The sequence below is a fragment of the Vanessa atalanta genome, chromosome 23, assembly GCF_905147765.1.
Source record: "Vanessa atalanta chromosome 23, ilVanAtal1.2, whole genome shotgun sequence".
Lineage (NCBI taxonomy): Eukaryota > Metazoa > Arthropoda > Insecta > Lepidoptera > Nymphalidae > Vanessa > Vanessa atalanta.
This window is the reverse complement of record NC_061893.1, coordinates 6,633,500-6,654,915: the sequence shown is the minus strand read 5'-3', so window position 1 is coordinate 6,654,915 and position 21,416 is coordinate 6,633,500. Positions and strand designations below refer to the sequence as shown.

The following is a 21,416-nucleotide window of genomic DNA, read 5'->3' as shown; positions in this document are numbered from 1 at the left end:
CAACTGTTTTTCATAATAATATAAACTATTAAAGAGGTTATATGGCTGGTAATAATCTTTCCTATTATAGTTTTTAAACTTGAATATGTCTTTTTATGTTATGTGTGTGGTGGTATGGCCTTGTGCAAGCCCGTCTGGGTAAATAACACCCACAATTCATATATTCTACCGCTAAATAGCAATACTTTGTATTCTTGTGTTCTGTTTTGAAGGGTGATTGAGCCAGTGTAACCATAGGCACAAGAGATGTAATGATGAAATCCTAAAGAAAAGGTAGGTAGTGCATTGGCGATGTAAGAAGCGGTTAATCATTTAATAATTTAAGAATTAAGCCACAAATGGCCGGTCGTGATCACTTACCATCGTGTGGCCCATTGGCTCGTCTGCCTTCATCATAAAAATATGCTTTTTTAAGCCATTCATATAAAAATTGCTTGAAGATTTAAGTAAATTAAATTGATTGCTCGCGAAATATTATTAAAAGATATAGCCCATAGACACTGTTATAACTGAATAAAAAAAAAAAACGAATATAGAGTATCCAATATAAATATAAAAAATGATGTATAGTACACGCGACCCCAACGGAGGAAAGAATAAAACATCAAACATACATATATACATCATAATGGCACCGGCGTCATACCGTTTACCGTCCCAGGATTCGGCCATTATCAGCGCGGAGCATTCGCGTCTCCTCACCCTCTATCCGATACCCTGCTCTGTAGTGCAACCGCCGGCTCCTTCACAAATCCACGATTTAAATTAGAGGACTTTTGCGCCACCCTCATACTGAGGCCTAGGCTTCGACCAGCCTGTGCGCGAAGTTCCTTCGCTTCGGATTCCTCAGAAACCAAAACAATCTAAGGAGGTCCTTTTGAAATGTTCGACTTCGAAGGCCTCCTCTGTAGCCTCATTGGTTTTGGCCTTCAGTTCGGCCATAGCCCGAGTGAGACCGAGTTTTGCCGCAAATAGTCTTGCTAACCTCGTCTCCGCCTCTGCGTCAGAATCGAAGGTAAAAAATCGTGAGGACTTTGTGTGGCCGTTTACGGCCAACCAAGTCGACGTCGATCGCCGAAAACAAACATAATTAAAATATATAAATATATAAAAAAACATAAGATCATCATATCATATCTAGATATGATATATGATTATAATAAATAAGGTCAAGCCTTGAAAGAAAAGAACGTCTTGAGCTAGCAATCTAACATCTACACGCTGTTATTTAAGTTTAACTTTTTTTTAATACATATTAACTATTATATAATATTAGTACGATCACCTTAATATATACAATATATAAATAACAAGTAGATTCTAAAACATTGATAACATCAATTTCACGCACCAACAATATTAGAGGATTGAAGTTATTGAGATTTACTAATTGCCTAAACCCCTAAAACACGTCCCATTGTAATTATCACACCAATACGAAATTAAAGCCAATCGTTTATTATATAACTTAGCCTAAAGCCTAAAGATCGATCACAATTTTGATCAGCAAAATTATAAAAACATATTTTATGTATTTATATAATGTGTTTAATCCACCAACCATATGCTGGAATATGCTGAATATGCTGGAATATGCTCCAAACCTTCTCCACAAAGGCCCAGCAGTGAGAAATATACAGGCTGCTAATGTAAAATGTATGTATGTAATGTAACTATACTAAAACTTTCCCCCAACTTGCTGCATCTCAGCAGGGGATGGTATTCCATTTAATTACCTTCTAATTTATACAGAAGTTTTATATGTATTATGTTGTTAAAGCTAATGTTATACGTCTTTGGAGCGAGCACTTCGATGAAAGATCATTAACTAAAGAAATCTGGTACAAAACTATACAGCCAAGTTTGTACCAAATACCGTAGTTTGTCTTTGCCAAAATGAGCAGGAACGAAGTAATTACAGCGTTTAGGCTTCGTTCCGGACATATACCACTTAACAGTTTTGCAGCAATGATGGGCAAAGTCTCCTCACCTTCCTGCATTGAATGCAATGTATTTAAGGATGTGATCCATATAATGGTGGAGGGCGTCCGTAACGAGGCTGAACGCCTTGATTTTTTTGTATATAATAATGATGTAAATCCCCTACATATAGGGGTCTAGAAAAGCATTCTTGACTTTCCGGGGTCCGAAAGCAAGAATGCTATACAAACTTGTAATAATAGGTTTAAACTTTGTATGATTTTAGCTTCTACAGGAGTGACAAGATCATTATGTGACCAAACCCCTAAAAAATAAATAGATTAAAAAAAAACTTGCTGCATCTTCATTCATTCATGGGTTTTTGAGTTAGATATTCGTAAAAAAAAAACATTGATTTCATTTATTTATGCTACAGCTATTTTTGTTTATTCTAAAATGGAGCGATCGCTGTCTGATGACATTGTGCTGCTAATATTATAAGCGAAAATAGAAATTACTTCGACAATTACCGAAAGCGTACTAGAGTCCGTTTAATTTAACAGGTTTTTCAAAAAACACTCAAGGCCAATGTAAAGGGGAAATATGATATTATAATTGCCATACTCGTAAATTAAAATATATTACAAACAGAAATGATATTATTCTCTAATTGCAACAGTTTACGTTATAGATATGAACGATACAGTTAATTATCTTTCATAGAAAACTATCAATTCCTTCGTGCAGGGTTCCCAGGACAAAAACAGGGCTTAGGACACTTGGACCTAGGGCCCTTATGAGTACAAGAATTTCCTTCGCTTTTATCTTTGCCTGATTGATGCATTTTTAACATAAGATTGTTAATTTGGTTTGTAAGTTGCCCAACTGTGGCACACATTTGCTCAAGCGTACCCATAGACGGAGCAGTTGCATCGTAATACCGTCCATAATCACCAGGAATATCTTGAAATGAAGCGCATCCAGATGGGCATTTGTTAAAATTATGACAACCATCTACAGAACCTGATGTCGAAGGTGATTCATAATATTTTGGAGGCGCACACGGTGGTATAGGCTGCGGATGTGGTTCAGTATACAATTGTGGGTGACTGTACGTCTTGCAACTCTTCCCACATCTATCTAAAGCACAGGTGGCTGTTGGAAGCTCATCAACGGCCACCCCCTTATTAATGGGGCATGTCACATTTCCACATTTTGGTGGGTGATTTGCGGGGCATTTTGTATTGTTACAGCTAAACGGCTCATCTGTACGGTATTCCTTTGGTAGAGTTGTTTTACAATCTGGACAAGGGCAGGTAACTTTTATTATGCCAGCTTTTATATCTTTAATCTTCCCAGGTGTATAATTTAAGCAGGTAAAGTGTACCCAAGTCTGACACGCACCTTGACATTGTATACCGTTCTTCTCGGAAACTGTTTCTAAGCAGATTTTGCATGGTCTTTTTATTTTATTGCAATTTGGCATTATGGTTATTTGTTGAGGTGCCTTTTGTCGGACATCAACATGGTAATATTTATGTAATTATTTTCCCATTTAAGGTGTTTTGATGATTTTGAGTTTTATTTATCATTAGTCATTATGACAGAGTAAGTCATTTTTTTTTCTTTTTTTGCTATTTCAATAAATAGGTATCTTAATCATAAGAAAAGTTTGAATGGATGAATGTTTGTTATTTAAAAACGCTCATATCTCACGTCAGATTTGTATGATATTTCGTTCATCATAGATTTCATGATTCCGACCAACATAAAAAATAACTGTTGCTGTGTCCGACCAATATAACCTTAATCATTACAGTGCATGCGTTTTTAAGCAGTTGTACTTTTTCGTACGTACGTATCTTTCAAAAGGTTTCACTCGTACGGGAACCAAGTAACGAACGTTTCTTATACGAAAAAATGAAATAATGAAGTGGAATGTTAACGTCAGCATGCATCCTACATCAGAAGAAGATGCATGCTGATATCGTTTACGATGCAGAATTTTCAAAATAGGAAAGCACACTACGACATTTGCCGCCTCGTTTTATATATTGCGATAACCTCGCTATAGAGAACAGTCCGTGCTGAATTTTAAAAATGTTTACTCTTTCATTTTCAACTTTTAAAAACGTTACTCAATTAATTAGATTCCAGAACTTCGGACGTCGTTAACTTTTCAAATGGTTTCTGTCATGGTGGATACTGTTTGACAGTCCTAACAAAAAATAGCATAGTGTCATGAGAATTAAAACGATATCACTGTTATTTTAAAGTAGAATCATACATTCGCTAGTTAAATATTACCACTACCAACATATATATACATTTTCACATGCCTAATATTTTAATTATTCATCTTGTAGTGAAGGAATTCATCGTGCGGAAAACCTTTTCATTCGACATGACGTGTAGGCTGAAAGTTAACTACATACATTAAAACTGCACTAATAAAATAAATAAAATATTTGCAACAATTTGGTATGTTTTTATTTATATGCGATTCATTTTGCACATGAGATCTTTAAGCTGATGTGAAAGTTCACCGACTGTTGTGCACAAATTTTCAATTGCCGAGTACAGCGTTACTTGATCCGGGTCAACATTCACCTGAGAATCCGAAGAAATCGCACGGAGATTTTCCATGTCTTGTTTATCTATAACATATTATACATAAGTTTATTGCAATTCCGATGTTTGCAATTTTTTTATTTAATTGATTACGTGAAATTAAAGAAATAACATAAAAACTTAAAATTTAATTAAATAAAGTACTTGGACATTATAAACTTTGACTTACTGTAATTGATATTCAATAATAAATAATCATTACACACCGAATTCATATTAGTACTTTACATAAAATTTTTACTATCTACAAACAAACTACAGTAAAGATAAAATTAAGAGAGCTATAGAGACAAATAAAAATTTTACAAACAAATCGACTTATAATAGGTTATATATTAATATCCGCGTTATATATTACAATTAATATGCTAATAATTACTTAACTCACCTGAACAAGTCGAGTTAGTTGAAAAATTCGAACACGATTGAGATTGTTTGGGGCTGCAAACATGTCTATTGGGTTTATTTACTAACTGTTGCGACGGGCTATGAGGCTGATATGGCTTTGCAAGTTTTTGTGGCTTAGAAATTGGAGGACTACTTGGTGGAGAGCATGAACGGGGATTTAACTTCGAAGTGTGTGGGTCACCCCTTGTCTGCTGTTTGGGCTTTGTTTGAATTTGGTGAGGAGATGAGATTTTTCTTATGGTACACTTTGGTGGTGGTGGGGGAGTACATGGTGGTGATACCTTTGGACTATTATCAACAGGTGGAGACGGATATCTAGGTATAGGATTGCGGTTACTCGGACATTCCTTAGAAGTACAAACCGGTAGTTTATTTGCAGGACATTTGGTATTAGTGCATGTATATGGCGGATTAACTAGTTTCTCCTTGGGTGGTGACATATTACAGTCCGGACATGGACAAGTTATTTCAATTAAACCAGCCTTAATGTCTTGAATTTTACCAGGCGTATAATTTAGACATTTAAAATGCGCCCATTTTTGGCATGCTCCTTGACATTGTAATCCGTTTTTCTTATTAACAGATTGAAAACATATTTTACACGGATTTTTTACTCTTGAACACTTCATTTTTATTTTTAGCGGTTCAAATATATTTTACTTATCCATTTCGACTCTAATCGGTTATTTTATTAATAAGTTTACATGATTGTACAGAAAAATAGACTAGAAATTATTTAAGACATTCCTGAAACTATTTCAATTGACATGACAGAATGACAAATAGAATAGACAATTTGAATATTGCTTAAAAAATTGTTGTAAAATACAAAAATTAACTTTGTCCCTATTTCAGGACGCAAGTCAGACTATGTCAAACTTCAAGAAGTCACTGTCATTTCATTTGTATTGTTAATCGCTATTTTGAGGTTATTCTTTGAATAAAACACTGAAAATGCCTTTTATGAAAGGTAGAGCACCTATTAGACGAACATTAAATTATCTTAACGCTGGAAAACTGGTATTTAAAGACAAGATAAAAATATTCTCTGTTGGATATAATATTCATGGCCAAAATAATACAGGTGCGAAGGAGTTCGTTTTCTGGTATTTACCACAAATCCAATATAAAAATCCCGATGTTCAAGTGGCTACGTTCAAAAACTTAACGCCCTCACCATTTATTAAGTGTTATTTCGAAGATGGACGACGGATTTTGGTTGATATAGACAACAAGACTAAGGAAGACATTTTAGAACATTTAATGAACACTGTTGGGAAGTCGAAAGAGGTCTTGGAAGCGGAGGCCATAGCTGCTGAAAAAAAGGATAACCCAGCTAATTTTGGTATAGGTTGTGAAAGACCGTGTATCTGTGAAGTGTATGGCCAAGTTCCATGCCCTGGAGTTGTGCCGTTACCAAAAATTTTCCGCGGGAAATATAAAAATCAAACGGATTAACTGTGTGAAATTTAGTCATTAAGTTAAAGCTTTTAGGTATGTAAATAAAATAAATATAGTTTATATCAAAATGATTTTAATTTACAACACATTTGACATTACATTTACAAGTTCTACTAAAGCAATACAGAACATTGTCCAAAAATTTTAGGTCAATTTTACAGATATAATTAAAATAATCAATATGTTTATATTTCACTTAGGTAACATGCTGAAATTTTATTCAGTAGTACATGTGACCCCTAAATGAGGATTTGGGTTTGACTCAGGTAAACACTACTGAATTTATATGTTCTTAATTTATACTTCAAATAACTCTAGCATTGTGAGGAAACCTACACATTGGCCACATTTTCAATTTGATAGAATACACACCAAACTTTCTCAAAATGACAGAGAGTCCTTGCCTTGTGTTATTTATAAAATATTAAATATATTCTAATGTTAAATACTATACTATGATACTATTCTTTTTTTTATAATATAGCTAGACTGTAAGAAATTAAAGTTTTTCTTACATCACCAGTGCACCCCCATCTTGGCAACTAAGATGAAAACATTTAAAAATAACGATTCAATAAAAAAAAATTTAATTCGATCAAAACTTGTGATCTTTTATTACATAACACATTAGAGCTGCGGCTATATATTGAAAATTTTCAAAAGCATCAAACGTTCTTGAATTTTCATGATGAAACAGATTATCATCAACTTCACTTCCTCGGGGAATGGTGTGAAAAAATAACCACTTGCATTTTGTGTGAGACTCGATATCCTGAAAAAAGTGAGACTTAAGTATGTTATTATATAAAAAGTATTAAGTATGTTATATATATAAAGTATTCAGTGGAAAAATTTGATATAAAAAACATAACTACTTTTGAATACATATTTTTTACCTAACTGTATGTACGAGTCTTTATTTACTAATATATGAAAGTGTCTAGATGATTTTATTTTATTTTTTTATGAAATGTGTTTAGATAAAGTTCTGGTTAAATAACTTATAATTTACTTAATAATTATATTTTATAATTGAAACTAATTATGATTCAAATCGTATTTTTAAGTCTCTCACAATAATAGTATGCACTGTAGAAGACATCCGGTGGCTAATAGAAAATATCTTCATTAATTTAATTAAACAGTCAAAACTGAACGAATTACACGCATATATACACGTAAAAAGTACTCTCATTGTGAACTGTTCCAACACACGTGACAATGGCGAAATATTCTGTGCCTTCGCGTCACAAATAAAAGCCACAATTAAAAATAAAAATAATTGTGATTCAGTACATGTAGGCCAAATACGCTGGTCCCAACTTCGACCCAACACGCTAGTCCAACGTCTATCGAAAACGATGGCCCAATATTAAACACGCGTGTGGCTTAATTAATGTTACAAAATACGATTATAATATAAAAAATATTGGTTTAATCTCTTATACATCGACAATTTAATTATTTATCAGTTTTTTTTATTTGCCTCTATCAATAAAGTAGTGCGTAACACAGTAAATGTATCAGTGTCAACCGGAAAATGTGCTTTGTATCCTGGAAAAATAAACGGAATGAAACTCAGTAAGACTAGTTTATTATATCTAGATAAACTGTCAAAGCTGAGACCGTGTCGAATAAATAGCGACCAACATTTGGCCACTACATACACACATTCTAGTAACGTTGTATGACGTTGGACGTATGTCATGCACACCAAGATTATAAAGTTGGCACTTGACGAGATTCTTTTACTTATTTTGTAGTGTGTCACTACAGATACCTATATAAATAACGTAAGTTTACTTCTTGTACCGTAACACGAAGTTTAAATTCGTCAACTTTCTTCACATTGGATGGACCAGCTATAATTACACCCGCGTCTTTCAAAACTTGTTCTTTTGATAAGCACTCCTTGAGTCCGGTATGAGTTTGTGAGGTTATATCTTCACTCGCTTTGAACAGTAACGGACTGACGGGACATTTCTGTAATGTTAATGCATTTTTAGTATGTACTCTTTATTATTTATAACTATTAATGCTTAATGACTAATGTAACTCAGTTTATTTATCTTTTAGTTTTAGTGGGGAGGGAGGACGAAATAATTAACATTTTAATTATAAATAAAATTAATATTCAGTTCAATGGTAAGTATCAAAGTACATAATAAACAGTAATGCCTTCTGTTACTAATATAACGTACCCAACATTTTTCCTCGAGACCAACGAGTTGGCACAAGTTCGCAGAACGATTATCGATTTAGATTTTCATTTTGACACATGAGCAACAATAATTGTCGAATTAAATTAAACGATAAAAACGAAAGCAATCCTCTAACTCCGCACAGCCTTAGTTAGTTAGTTAACCTAAGTTTTTTTTTTAAATAATAAATCAACACAATCATACCTGGCAGCAGCATTTAAATCGAATATTGGCTCCAAGCATTGGACACAGCAGAAGATAAGAATTCAAAACTGGATGAGGAGATCCGCAGTATGCGAAATTTAAATTCCTTAAGGAACCAAATTCCTCCTAAAACGGGTGTTCAAAATTAAAAATTATTTGATTAAAACTTTTGCTTACTCAATTAACTAACCATTTTTTTAATTTAATAGATGAGTCAATGAGGCACCTGTTGTCGAGTAATCTTTTTTTATATCATTGGTTGGCGGACGAGCATATGGGCCACCTGATGGTAAGTGGTCACCACTGCCCATAGACAAAGGTGCTGTAAGATGTATTAACCATTCCTTACATCACCTATGCGCCACCAACCTTGGGAACTAAGATGTTATGTCCATTGTGCCTGTGATTACACTGGCTCACTCACCCTTCTAACCGGAACACAACAATACAGAGTACTGTTATTTGGTAATAGAATATATGGCAAGTGGGTGGTATCTACCAAGACGGGTTTGCACAAAGCCCACCACCAAGTACCAGTAAGTATTTTCACCAGCATGAGAGTGGAGCTGGTACAAAATTCAATTGTATGATCTTATGAGAGACCAAGTTTTAATAGCAAATATATATATTTGTAGTTGACTACATGTTTTTTTGGTACTATCATGGCCGGATTTAAGGTGTCTAGGCAACGCAAGTAACTTCTTTACGCTAGTCTAACTTCCTAAAATATATTTTTATTTATAATTATGATGTTTTTTACTATATAATGGGACTCCTATTCAGTTACCTATACTGCCTAAAAGATAATCCAGCCCTGGTTGCTACAACAGCTTAAATAATAGATAGATATTGTATTTGCGTGTATTTTTTTGTTTTGCAATTAAATATTCCAATGAACCTATTATATACTATATTACATGGAATAGTTCTCGAACGTTTTTTCTCTACTTTTTAGTACTCAGCGTCTCACAGTTGCAATATTATGTAGTCCAATTATACCAAAAAACAAAGAGCTAATGTTTTATAGGTATAAGAATAAATTGCCATAAATTAACTAACTATGATGGACATAATTGTGCCCAAAGCTTGTATACTAGCATGAGTTCTAGAACGCATGCATAGAACCGGAACGCTGGATTGTTCTGCGAACCTTTGCACGCACATATGTGTCCTAGTAGCAACGAATATAGCTTCCGCCATATACGAGAATATCCTAAAAAAAAAAGTTAAACTTTTTTAAATTACAAAATAATAAATTTCAACAAAAGACTTACATAAAGAAACTTAGGTACTCTAATCTCAAAGGCTGTTATGATATTAAAAATCATAATATTTAAAAATCACCTGCCCATATAATCTTGCTCCCAAACCAGGTTGTCGGTTATATTAACGTCGTAGGCGCCGAGCAATGTCGCCGCCTTTGAGACCGCCATGTTTAAAAACGGCTCATTTACTTCTTGCAAAATCATTACCTTGGAATCTGCCAAAATTTCCTGGATAACGAAATGTAGATTTATTTAAACTAAAAAAGCAAAATTCTGAGATGGGCGAATGGCTAGATTGGTGTTGCTACAATTCAGGACTAAATAGTGAGCAGCTGAATATAATATTCGATGAAATTCTACCACACGATTTGTATTAAGTACCTGCAGTAAAAAAATATTATATTAATATATAGAAGATTCTTAATAAATTAAATTGAATGGTTGGAGGCCAGCGAAATTGTTATCATTCAATGTATAAACGTTTCATGTAGACCATTATCGTACCCGTGTGAAGCCGGGACGAGCAGCTAGTCTAATATAATATTTACAGACTTTCTTACCAATCTCTTTCTATGCGTATCTCTCAAACAACATTTTAGTTGCAAAGCGCTTTCAAGAATGTCCATTATCATATTCGATGTCCAGTTTTTAAAACATATCAAATGCTTTGGTTTTTGAATTCTAATTTATAAAAAAAAAAATGTACATCGTACTTAAAACTATAAATAAATGTTTATAATTTTAAAAGGTTTACTATTTACTTACAAGCACTGAATACTGTGAAATCTCTTCATTATGTAAATATTTTTAAATGTTTTCATAGTAATATATATTTTTTAAACGACATCAAGAGTATTAACTGATAGTATTAAATAATCCCTCCATTACAATCATAATATTGAAATAAAATATTTTTTTACGTTAAAACATCATAGCCTTTTTATTTGTCATTTTTAACAGATAAATAATAAATAAAATATCTTGTCTTCAAAAGGTTCATTGCAAAAATATTGTTTTCATCATAAAGTATTAACAAATATTGCACAAACGTAAGAGAATTAAGGAATCAAACTGCTTCCTATTCATATGAGTGTTTGTTTTTTTTAATAATTATTCAACCTATGAATAGTATTTTGCCTCCGAGCAATGAAATAGGTACTAGTTCCGTATAAAAGCATTTTTAAAGCAAGCCAATCAACGAAACTTTAACGAACTGTCGAACTAGCCTTGTCATTCAAAAAATTCGTTCGTAGTTTTTAAACATTTTCAAATCCCACGAAATTTTTAACTAGTTCTATACGCTATTTTTACTCAAAAATAGTTTTACAAAGCAAAATAATCGCAAGTATATAATTATATAATTGTTATGTTACAGAGAAAACACGTTTCCGGTCAAAATTAAATTTGACCCGCAAAATTGCTAAATGTACTAGGTAATTGACTAAAGGCATTACTGAATGGCAAGCTAATATATATTTTTTATTACTCAGGAAAACCTTTAAAAGGTACCTCTAAATATCCGGAAGCACTCGCACGTTCCGCTCGTGGCTTGGCAAAATATTCCTTAGAGGGAAAGTTATCCCGAATAATTAAACCTAAGGTTAATTATGTCATTATGACGTGCAAATGGTCCACCTGATAGTAAAGTGATCACCGCCACCACCATATATATATATATATTTGAAATAAGTCTGTTATTTGACTAAAACCCTATATATGTTAGATCATGTACAGTAATAAATCGAAAATGGGTTGCCTAGCTGAATCACGGACCAATACTGTTAAAATAGTTTTTTTTTTTAATAACTTCCTTATGGATGAAAGTCATAAAAGTCGAGTGAATATTACACGAGTAATTGTTTGAAAGAGGTAATTGCCTACTTTGACATCGGCTAATTTTTTTTTATGAAATGTTAATTTATTTTCTATTCAACAGTACTAAGTTGCCTTATTTAGTCTTTTACATCCATGGTTCAGTTTTAACTTAATTTATATTTAAAATCGTAAAGCAAGTAATTAATAAGGATTAAGGACTGATAATGAAACAAAGTATCAGATATAAAAATTTATATTATAGGAAATATTTTGGATTCAACAACAACTCCCGCACAACACGCCCGCGCCCTCGTCTTGATACCATGGCACATTTATACATAATATTTTAACACCAAAATTAAAAAAATAACATTCATGCTATAAATATAAAATCCATTACAGAATACGGCTAAACGGTCAAATTCAGTACAAGTTTCCTTTAATTTTTGCCACAGTTAATTAAAAACTAGCGAAATATACATTCTTTTTTTTTCATTAATGTCCATGTTTATAAAATTTTAAGAAAACATCGAATTTACTTCCTTTTTCCGACTTAGCCAAGTAGACTTCACACTCTTGAAATGATTTTGACACATTTTATATATCTTAAATTTACCAACGAAGCATGAATGAATCAATAGAAAGCGAACTTTGTAAAGCGTCAAGGCGAAGGCGCGACAACCGACCGGCAGCCACAATGATTTCGTTGTCAACAATCGCATCTCGAGGTACCTCACAAACTTTCACATACATTTGTCCGTTTATCACACAACGCCCTTATCACAAAGCGACCTGTTGATCCCTCGATGCAGGAAAGAAAAAAAACTGATTTTTTTATTCACTGTATGCATTCACAGTTTTTTTTGCCTAACTATAACCTAGACTTAAATTAAGACGTACACACATCCTCTTTCACTCACCGACTACATGTCTTTGCTTTATACTACAAAGCTCATTTTTACACTGATACGTGGGGTCTTAGTCAATTCCAAAATTGCTTTCAAAGCAACAAGTAACTTAGCTGCGAAGGCAATTTTATTTTTCCGATAAATATCACACATTTATCACTATTATTCCTATCGGCCAATAACATAGCAGACAGCATCGATTTGTGTTTGCTTAATCTAACGCGTGGGGAATTGACCGGGCCCCTCACAATGAAACCTAATTTAGATCAACTATACAAACTGATCAACATAAAAAATGTAATTAGGGATTCATTCACAAGCTATGGAAGTGCCTTACGATCCTATTTTGTTAGAGGCTTATAGGAGACAGTCAATAATATACACTATTTAGGACCTTGTCACAGTCGCTGAACTAGTTCATAAAATGTTTTATTTTAGTGAAATTTTAACAAATTAATTATGATATGGTTCTAATTTTGTATGTATATTATTGACGTCAATCGAATGTCCATTAAACTATCAACAGACGTTTGACTCGTTAACACTCAATAAAAACGTTTAAAAAAAAATTATTTAATAATCGGTGAACATAATTTTTTTAGAAAGCTTTACAAAAAGTACAATATATGTATAACTGTACAATAATACAAGTGTTGTGACATAGTATCCTATATTTATATTGTTCAGGCCTCCTTACTTTCACTTATTTACATTTTTTTTTTATCAATTACATATTATATCGTTCAAGCTTCCTTATAAATACAATTAAGTGAATAACTAAATCACATAAAACTGTTCACAATGTACTGTAAGTAATGTATGCCCAATTAATCCCTAATGAACTTTTATTTCTAATGTAACAAACATTCTTTATCTTGGATATTGCCTTGTTCTTGACTTTAGACTTATTATGTGAATATAAAAATTCACCGTGTCCTTTCCTATACCTTTATAGAATTTCTATCCAGAACATTCTTTACCATTCTGCCCTCGATGAAGGATTACAATCGTTATTAAAATGTTATGAGGCATTCTATTCGATAGCAACTTATATAACATCTAAAGCACAAAATTCACAGCCCGGCTACAACGTTAGAAATCAGTTTTGTAACATCGCTTTCGCTATTCATAATAAAATTGAAATTTAAAGGATTTATATTCAAATGTATGTAACGAGACTTTATTCGGATGGAGTGCACTTTGGATAGAATAGAATATATTGGTCTATAGATAAGAGGGCAGACTTAGTAACAATTCTTTAACAAACATCAAGTCAGTGTTAACATGAGGGTTACAACCCCGAATCGAGTAAAAACAATCACAAAGACTTAAAAAAAATACATAATAAATAAAAGAACGACGATTAACAAAAAAACACTGCGTTCAGTGTAAGGCACGGGTAAAAAAATTAAAAAAAACCCAGTGTAACCTTAGGCGTTTCATATTACGTATACGATCCCATAATTAATCCGCATAGTAGTTATTAACCAGCTTTCATTGTCCTTTCAGACCATATTTTGATTGTAATTTTAAGACATACTAAAACGAACCAATTTTATCAACAAGTTTGGAATTCATACATAATCGATATTTTTTTCTTACTTATAATAATATTCGCGACATGTTGACGGTTCTATGGCTATTTTTGGTTCACAGGAGTATTTCAATAAAATGATATTACAAATGAAACTCACCCCTGTGTCCCGAATTTAATACCAATATCTGGACTGGTAACACTGACGTATGAAATATATGCGATTTGTTATCTGTGCATGTCTGTCGTCATAGATTTAACACATCAGTAGCTATCAATTGATAATTCTAACTAATCTCATCCGTATGGTCAAGCGACAACCTATTTTCGTGTTTTTCATCATTTAAACAATAAATACTTAATTACCGCTTAGAACCTTAAGTATGAAAAGCGTATAAATTATATCAGTGTTTGAATAACGGCCTTAGTACCTAGCTAGCGATATCGCGTCAGATTGTATGTTTGTTATAAAATATATTGAAATATAAACAAAAAAAACTGGACTTTTTAAACAAATGAAAAGGGCAACACTGAAATGTTTACAGTTTAACATTACATGGATATGGATTGCAATTACATTTTAAGCCTTATGTTACTGTGTTAAAGTTCATATTTGTTACTGCAAACTGACAAACATTTTACAAACATTCTTTTAAAACATTACAAATCAATGTGCCCGTTTATAACTTTTATAGATTTAGAGATCCAAAAATAAATCGGATCAGTCCTTTTTATGAAATATTTATAAATTTATTTGGTATAAACGGTGGTACTTAATTCACATATAAATTGTATAATATGAGAATAACAAACATACAAACTGATTAATTGATTTAACATATGGGGAGGTATTTGTCAGCAATAGCTTGAATTAATAGTGAATTAATGTGATGCTTTAAACTTTAAACAAGTATATTTTTTTATATATTTTTTTAAATATGAATTGAGTATGAAGGTTTTATGTACGTCATTTATTATATTAAGAACTTTAACTGACAATTACCTCTTTGTAACATGATATATTTAACACTAGCCTATGGCAAGGAGGACATATTAATAATTTGCAGAATTATTAAAGACATTATTAGGCTATATCTATTCTATGGACTTTTTAATAGCATTTTTTTGTATTATTCATATAAATTCTAGTTTTTGTCGCGTTTATTTCTTTTAGATCTAAAAGCTTGAAATCAAAATGTAAATTATTGTATATTACATAAAATCATTTACACCTTTACATTTAACTCAGAAATTATTTTATGACTTTGGAAAGACATATAAATTCAAAATCTTATTGAACAAATGAGTTTAGGTTTAAGTAGAATCATGAATAATCCCTAAGACATCATTTAATATAAAAATATTTTCAAACGATTGCGAGAATTCCTTTCCAAATTCACAAATTGTTAATCTTTAATAATTTCAACAATATAATCCTAATTATTGCTTGCACATATGTTCTATGATGCAAATAAAAGGCTGTAGGTTGCAAATAAAAGGTTTAGTAGATTTGTATAGTATATTATGTCCTCGCTCACCTAAGGCATAGCTAAGGGGCCCCGCTAGAATTTGTCTTGGAATATGAAAAGATTGTTCGTGGCAGCTACGGCTATGATACTCTCGTGCGGATGCCAGGCTGTGTGGAGGATTTTCTTGTTGAAGTCCAGGCAGTCTACGCTTATTTCATCCTGTTTAAAATATATTTCAAATAAATTTTAAGGAATACAATAAGGTACATATTAATCAACTTATCTTATATACTCTAAAATAATTATATATGTATAATATTACAATTTATATTAATATATATTACATAATTTTCTTATATTATATAAATATAATATTAAACTACGATGATAAGGTAGAGAAAAATAAGTTAGATATTTTTTACTTATGATAAATACAAATTTTACACAAGTGAAGGAACACTATATTTTTTAAATAATATGCACAAAAGAATACGAATTTTTCCGAGTGTACTAGCTGCTAGGCATGTGTCCGATATATCGAAACTAATCTAAAATCGGATGTCGTCGGAATATCAGATGTCATGGATTTGATGATGACGAGTAACCGTTTTTACCGCCTCTAAAAAACTATGAATATCGTTTTGGTACGTCAAAGCATTCAAAGTACGATAACATTAAAAACATGAAATATTCGCCCTATATCTCTTTATCTTTACAGTAACCCATCTGTGAGAAAGAGATGAAGCGAATGTAAAACCGATTTCGATATCACATCCGTTTTATCTCTTTCTCACATATCGTACAATGTTAAGTTAAACAAAGACAGGACGACATCTCAAATCGGATGTCAACACAGATATTCAATCCAAATATCCGTTACACAACCGATGTCACAAAATTCGGATATCGCCCATGCCTACTAGCTGCTGAAGTAATGTAATAAAGTAAAATAAGTCACCTTCTTCCTCTTGGCGGTGGCGGCGACGCGGCGCGCGCGCAGCGGCTGGCGGGGCCGCGCGGCCGCGTCCCGCGACGCCTCCAGCGTGAGCTCGCCGCGCCGAGCGCCCGCGCCCGCACCGCCTCGCTCGAATATTCTGGAACATTCGACATTTGTACGTGTCGCTGGGGTTTGTACTGTGCTCATCTGAGACTAACATACCGGCCTACCTATACGTGGACTAGTGTATTAGACCGACATACGGTCAGTAGTACTTGTTCGATCAGTAAAAAAAATATATTTGTATAAACAACAAAGTGATTTTTCAAAACAAGTATATATAAGTGTATATTTATTCTTTTGAAATAGATTTGAAGACTAAATAACGCGATATTCGCTTCAAAGAATAGTAATCGTTCTCGAGAACATTTTACACAAAATAATTTACTATTAATAAACATTCATAACAAAATTAGAAAGCATTGATTAGTCTTATACTATTTCAGTGGATAACCAAAAACCTACCTAAAGAATCCATTATAAGAACCGGTCATAAGCCGCTGGTCATCTCCACTCCAGCAGCACTCAAACTTATCAAAGATACAGTCATTCTCGTACAACGAGCAAAGCTTTGAGCGAAGATACTCGTGTACCTGTAAAATAAAATTATATTTTCTTACTTAAACCAAATACAATCAAGAAAATCAACTCTGATTTGACAAGTTGTTTTAGTAAAATTTGTTTCATTTTCTTTGAGTAACAGATCATACATAAATTAGTTAAATATTATATATTTGTTTTAACTTACTGGATATGTTTCTACAGGCTTCGTTTCCATTCTAAGATCCCATACTTTTAAACCTAAGTAATCTCTAGACATCATATATCTGTAATATAAAAAAAATAGGGACTTTTAGAATAAAATCTCTGAATTTATGGTTTGAATACCTTCAGACTTCTGTTCATAAAAACACTATTGGCATATTTAGAATTCCATTTAGAAATTCGAAATGAAATAAGAAAATACTATGTGTAGCAAAAAATTTCATCTCAATCATAAATCTTCAAATAATTCAGTGTAATCATAATTTGAACAGAATTAAATATAAATTAAATGCAATATAACAACATAGACATACCGCCGACATGCCGACAAAACGAGCTATGATAGTAACAATTAGCAGTAGACATATATCACACCTGCCAGAGTTGCTGAGCTTGACGTCACTGATGGAGGATATGATCTCGGAGAAGAAGGAGCGCGCGTGCGGGTCCTCCGGCTCCTCGAACAGCTTCGCGTGCCGGTCGCACAGCGCCGCCGCGCGCATGTCGCACAGCCTTATCGTACCTGCACACCGACACGTACGTCGCGGTTGTAATAAAAAGAGCCGGACATATTAGGTTGTGACCACACGTGTGGCACTGTAAGAAATGTTAACAACTTAGTCCCTGTCCCTTACGCTTGTAATGAGACTTGCTCATTAGCACTTCAAACCAAAATAAAGCATCATATAATATAACATAGTGGCGATATAATGACTTGAATTATTGGTTTCAATCTTACTAAACTTTAAAATAGGATCCACGGTACTACGTCAACACAATAATAATAATGCTAATTTTTTCTAGTAAAAAAAACATGTAGATATTATATTATAATAGTGTATTTTAAATTACACATAATTAGACACTTGTTATGATATTATTTAACTTAATACTCACCCTTACTACTAGAATATACAAAGAGATTGCATTCAGTCGGGTGGAACTCTGCCGCTGTTATAACCTGAAAAATAAAATCTCATTTAATTAATCTACTCCACCTTTAAAAAAAACTTTTGGAGCACAGACCAAAACGAGCTCAAGAGCTTGGCATAATTTGAACCAGCATTTCAAAAATCAAAATATTACACTTTAGCTGTATAAAGGCACCGAGACAATTTCTTGACTGAGATACGAAATATTTTAAAAACAATTACGCAATCGACAATACGAGTTTATTGCAGGATTTTCTCAGAAAACCTTATACCGTACATTTATATAGTAACCGAATCGAACAGTCATTCTTTAGTTATGCAACGAAAAGTATTTTATTTATATTGATTTATAAAATTTTTGATATAGAGTTTGAGTTATTTTTAAAATCAAAAACGACTGAGCTAATCCGTACCTCGGTAAGTTCCTCCATATTGGCGGGCTTAATGTCGACGATATTGAAACTCTGGTCGGTGATTTCAAGGTGCCACAAGTTGATACGTAGATCGTCCGCCGACAGGTACGTCTCCTGGTCCGAGTTCAGTGAGATCGAGTTTATGTGGTATGTATGTGCGTTTGCGAATATCCGTCTGGAAACAAAAATAAATTTAGGTTAGGTTTATGTATTACACGTATTCTGATTAGTCAGTCAGTTTGGCATTAGGCAAAACTAAAACTAAAGTATCAAATTATTTAACAGTAAAATAAATAAAAAGTGGAGGTATTTTTAAGATTGTTTTTTTTTTTTTATTTTTGTCTCCATCATAAATTTCAAAATGTAAAAATACGTGAAAATGGTTTTAACATCAATGTTGGTTGTTTCAAATTCAGTTCCTAGATTTAATATTTTACAAACATGGAAAAATATTAACGAATCGTTATTCTCCGGTAATGTTAATGCCTTAACAAAGAACATCAGATTCAGCTGTTTATTATTATAACATAATTTTTTTTAAACAATATTTTGTTAAAAAAGATCTATGTGCCAACTCTACTAATTATAACGGTTATTGAAACATTCCCGATCTAAGTTCGGTTGACAGAACGGCAACTGGATCTTTGTATATGTATAGAATTGAAAAGCAATAAAGTTTATGTCTTCAATTAATACACGGACAATTCATTAAAAAGGTTAATAACCAATAAAGTATTCTAAATAAATGTTATTTTTCAATGTACAAATTTCTGAACGTATACAAAATATTTTTCTCATACATCTATATGCAACAAAGATGAGATAGGTTTTTCTCTAATACAATTTATGTTAATTAATTGATATAATTCTTGCTAAGAAAACAATAGTAATTGTATTTTCTTAGTAGTAAATATTCTCACATAAAATTAATCTTAAATTATATATAATTGTCTGTATGTAGTTAATTAAAAACTTGTAAATGATATTTATAATATACTTGAGTCTATTTTTACACAAATTAATTATTCATTTTACTTCTTTTGGTATATTTATATAATAAGTTATCAACCATTAATGGTAGATATTTTTATTTTTATTATCGTCGGATCCTCTCAAATTGACAATGGGCGAAGCTGACTAGTATTTTACTTATGATTATAATATTTTTCTAAGTTTATATCAAACCGGCAGCAAGTCTATAACCAAATTCGAAGCTTACATACTTATTCGTAATTAGAATATCTACCAAAGGTTACCAAATAGATATTCTGTTTGATATCTATATGGTAAACTAGATATTTGTTTTGTCATTAATTTCATTGCCAATGTACATTTATCTTCGATAAATAATTGTGTTACAGCAAAATGGCCACCATTGTAAAGAAAAATCCTGTATGTTCTACGTATATAAAACAGCATTTTAACAAAAAAAAAGTGACTTCAATAGTAAAATTATAACAATAATCGCTTATTTGCGTAATTTTTGAAGGGTTCCGTTGTGTCTATTTACGAAATTTTAATAGGCAGTCCCATCTCATCCTATAACTATAATAAACCACACATACATACATAAATATATAACATCTAAATTGGGAATCTCCTCCTTTTTGGAAGGCAAAAGAGTTATAAAACAAGTCTTATAGTCGCTCTTATATGGCTTTTCTTTACAATTTCAGCTATATCACTTTCTTCTGTAACAGTCGCATCCTAACTGTTTTACTAATACTCAACCGATCATCGAGCAATTTTGCATACACGTTATCAGGGTGTAACATCTACTGTTACGCGAACCAACCTTACTAATATTATAAAAGGAACGAAGGATTATTTGTTAATTTGTCGTTTTGCAATGCAACAAAAGAGGCCACACAGGTAAAAAACGAATAGACATAATATCTTGTAATATATTGTAATGTGCGTATTATTGTAAACATATTTCAAATATTATTTTTAAAAAACTAATTACATCTCTCAAAACTAGTCAATTAAATAAACATGCTATTGTTATTTATTTAATATAAATGGATCAATTTTAATTTAATAAATCATATTTCGTATTCGGACGAAACGTTCGGGCATTAAATTAACATATCACATTTAAAGCCCACACAAACGCAGCCGCGGACGCAGGTCAACAACAAATCTCTCATAATCACGTCAAGTGGATCAACAAATACCGACCCATAATTAAATTAACGCTCGCATATCTGACTTAACAAAATATATGAGCACTCGACACTGTCACGATGCGTTGATAAAGTAAAGATAATTAAATTCAATATATCGACTGTCGGTAAATCTGGCTGATATGACGTATCTATTCGAGACAAGATAAATATTACTTTGATACTCTCTGTGATACGGAATGAAAACAGCTTTAATAAATAAAACATAAACATCACAAAATTCTTTAAACTATATGAATTTGTAAAAAAGGTTTTTTTGGTTTAATCACAGTCAATTTGAAATATTATTTTTTTATATGATTGTGTT

The 21,416-nt window shown here is 32.3% G+C and overlaps 5 protein-coding genes across 10 annotated transcripts in view; 1 reads left to right on the top strand and 4 right to left on the bottom strand.

The window, feature by feature from the left end:
• Positions 1–2,522: 2,522 nt before the first annotated feature.
• Positions 2,523–3,498, bottom strand: LOC125073154. The gene has a single exon (XM_047683867.1). The coding sequence runs from the start codon at positions 3,404–3,406 to the stop codon at positions 2,651–2,653; it is 756 nt and encodes a 251-aa protein (XP_047539823.1). The 5' UTR covers positions 3,407–3,498; the 3' UTR covers positions 2,523–2,650.
• Positions 3,499–4,405: 907 nt separating this feature from the next.
• Positions 4,406–5,633, bottom strand: LOC125073163 (vegetative cell wall protein gp1-like). The gene is made up of 2 exons (XM_047683881.1): positions 4,940–5,633; positions 4,406–4,577 (listed from the first exon to the last, which is right to left on the bottom strand). The coding sequence occupies exons 1-2, from the start codon at positions 5,586–5,588 to the stop codon at positions 4,414–4,416; spliced, it is 813 nt and encodes a 270-aa protein (XP_047539837.1). The 5' UTR covers positions 5,589–5,633; the 3' UTR covers positions 4,406–4,413.
• A 210-nt stretch (positions 5,634–5,843) lies between these two features.
• On the top strand, positions 5,844–6,497 carry LOC125073100 (probable 28S ribosomal protein S25, mitochondrial). Its single transcript, XM_047683797.1, has one exon. The coding sequence runs from the start codon at positions 5,914–5,916 to the stop codon at positions 6,415–6,417; it is 504 nt and encodes a 167-aa protein (XP_047539753.1). The 5' UTR covers positions 5,844–5,913; the 3' UTR covers positions 6,418–6,497.
• A 492-nt stretch (positions 6,498–6,989) lies between these two features.
• Positions 6,990–10,909, bottom strand: LOC125073158 (ornithine carbamoyltransferase-like). 2 transcript variants are annotated; one of them, XM_047683871.1, is made up of 6 exons: positions 10,856–10,909; positions 10,170–10,318; positions 9,885–10,038; positions 8,826–8,951; positions 8,233–8,403; positions 6,990–7,192 (listed from the first exon to the last, which is right to left on the bottom strand). In XM_047683871.1, exons 2-6 carry the CDS (start codon positions 10,292–10,294, stop codon positions 7,016–7,018), a joined length of 753 nt encoding a protein of 250 aa, XP_047539827.1. In that variant the 5' UTR covers positions 10,295–10,318; positions 10,856–10,909; the 3' UTR covers positions 6,990–7,015. The 2 variants fall into 2 exon arrangements, with proteins under 2 accessions (XP_047539827.1, XP_047539828.1); XM_047683872.1 differs by lacking the exon at positions 10,856–10,909 and adding an exon at positions 10,651–10,758.
• Positions 10,910–12,142: 1,233 nt separating this feature from the next.
• The window catches only part of LOC125073004 (protein phosphatase PP2A 55 kDa regulatory subunit), a 43,219-nt gene continuing 33,945 nt past the window's right edge, over positions 12,143–21,416 (bottom strand). For all 5 annotated transcript variants that reach the window (XM_047683652.1, XM_047683655.1, XM_047683657.1 and 2 more), the window contains 7 exons: positions 18,924–19,098; positions 18,476–18,539; positions 17,954–18,101; positions 17,562–17,640; positions 17,279–17,406; positions 16,775–16,910; positions 12,143–16,035 (listed from right to left, as the gene is read on the bottom strand). In XM_047683652.1, coding sequence (XP_047539608.1) covers positions 15,910–16,035; positions 16,775–16,910; positions 17,279–17,406; positions 17,562–17,640; positions 17,954–18,101; positions 18,476–18,539; positions 18,924–19,098 — 856 coding nt within the window. In that variant the 3' untranslated portion in view covers positions 12,143–15,909. The remainder of the gene's footprint in view (positions 16,036–16,774; positions 16,911–17,278; positions 17,407–17,561; positions 17,641–17,953; positions 18,102–18,475; positions 18,540–18,923; positions 19,099–21,416) is intronic.

Excerpts from the sequence above, each read along its gene's own strand:
- LOC125073100 (XM_047683797.1), top strand. The coding sequence starts at position 5,914 with ATGCCTTTTATGAAAGGTAGAGCACCTATTAGACGAACATTAAATTAT.
- LOC125073158 (XM_047683872.1), bottom strand. The coding sequence starts at position 10,722 with ATGATAATGGACATTCTTGAAAGCGCTTTGCAACTAAAATGTTGTTTG. Across the intron at positions 10,039-10,169 it reads GAGCAAGATTATATGGGCAG|GATATTCTCGTATATGGCGG; the intron begins GTGATTTTTAAA and ends TTTTTTTTTTAG. Across the intron at positions 8,952-9,884 it reads GCACAATTATGTCCATCATA|GAGGAATTTGGTTCCTTAAG; the intron begins GTTAGTTAATTT and ends CACCCGTTTTAG.
- LOC125073163 (XM_047683881.1), bottom strand. The coding sequence starts at position 5,588 with ATGAAGTGTTCAAGAGTAAAAAATCCGTGTAAAATATGTTTTCAATCT. Across the intron at positions 4,578-4,939 it reads AACTAACTCGACTTGTTCAG|ATAAACAAGACATGGAAAAT; the intron begins GTGAGTTAAGTA and ends AATATGTTATAG.
- LOC125073154 (XM_047683867.1), bottom strand. The coding sequence starts at position 3,406 with ATGCCAAATTGCAATAAAATAAAAAGACCATGCAAAATCTGCTTAGAA.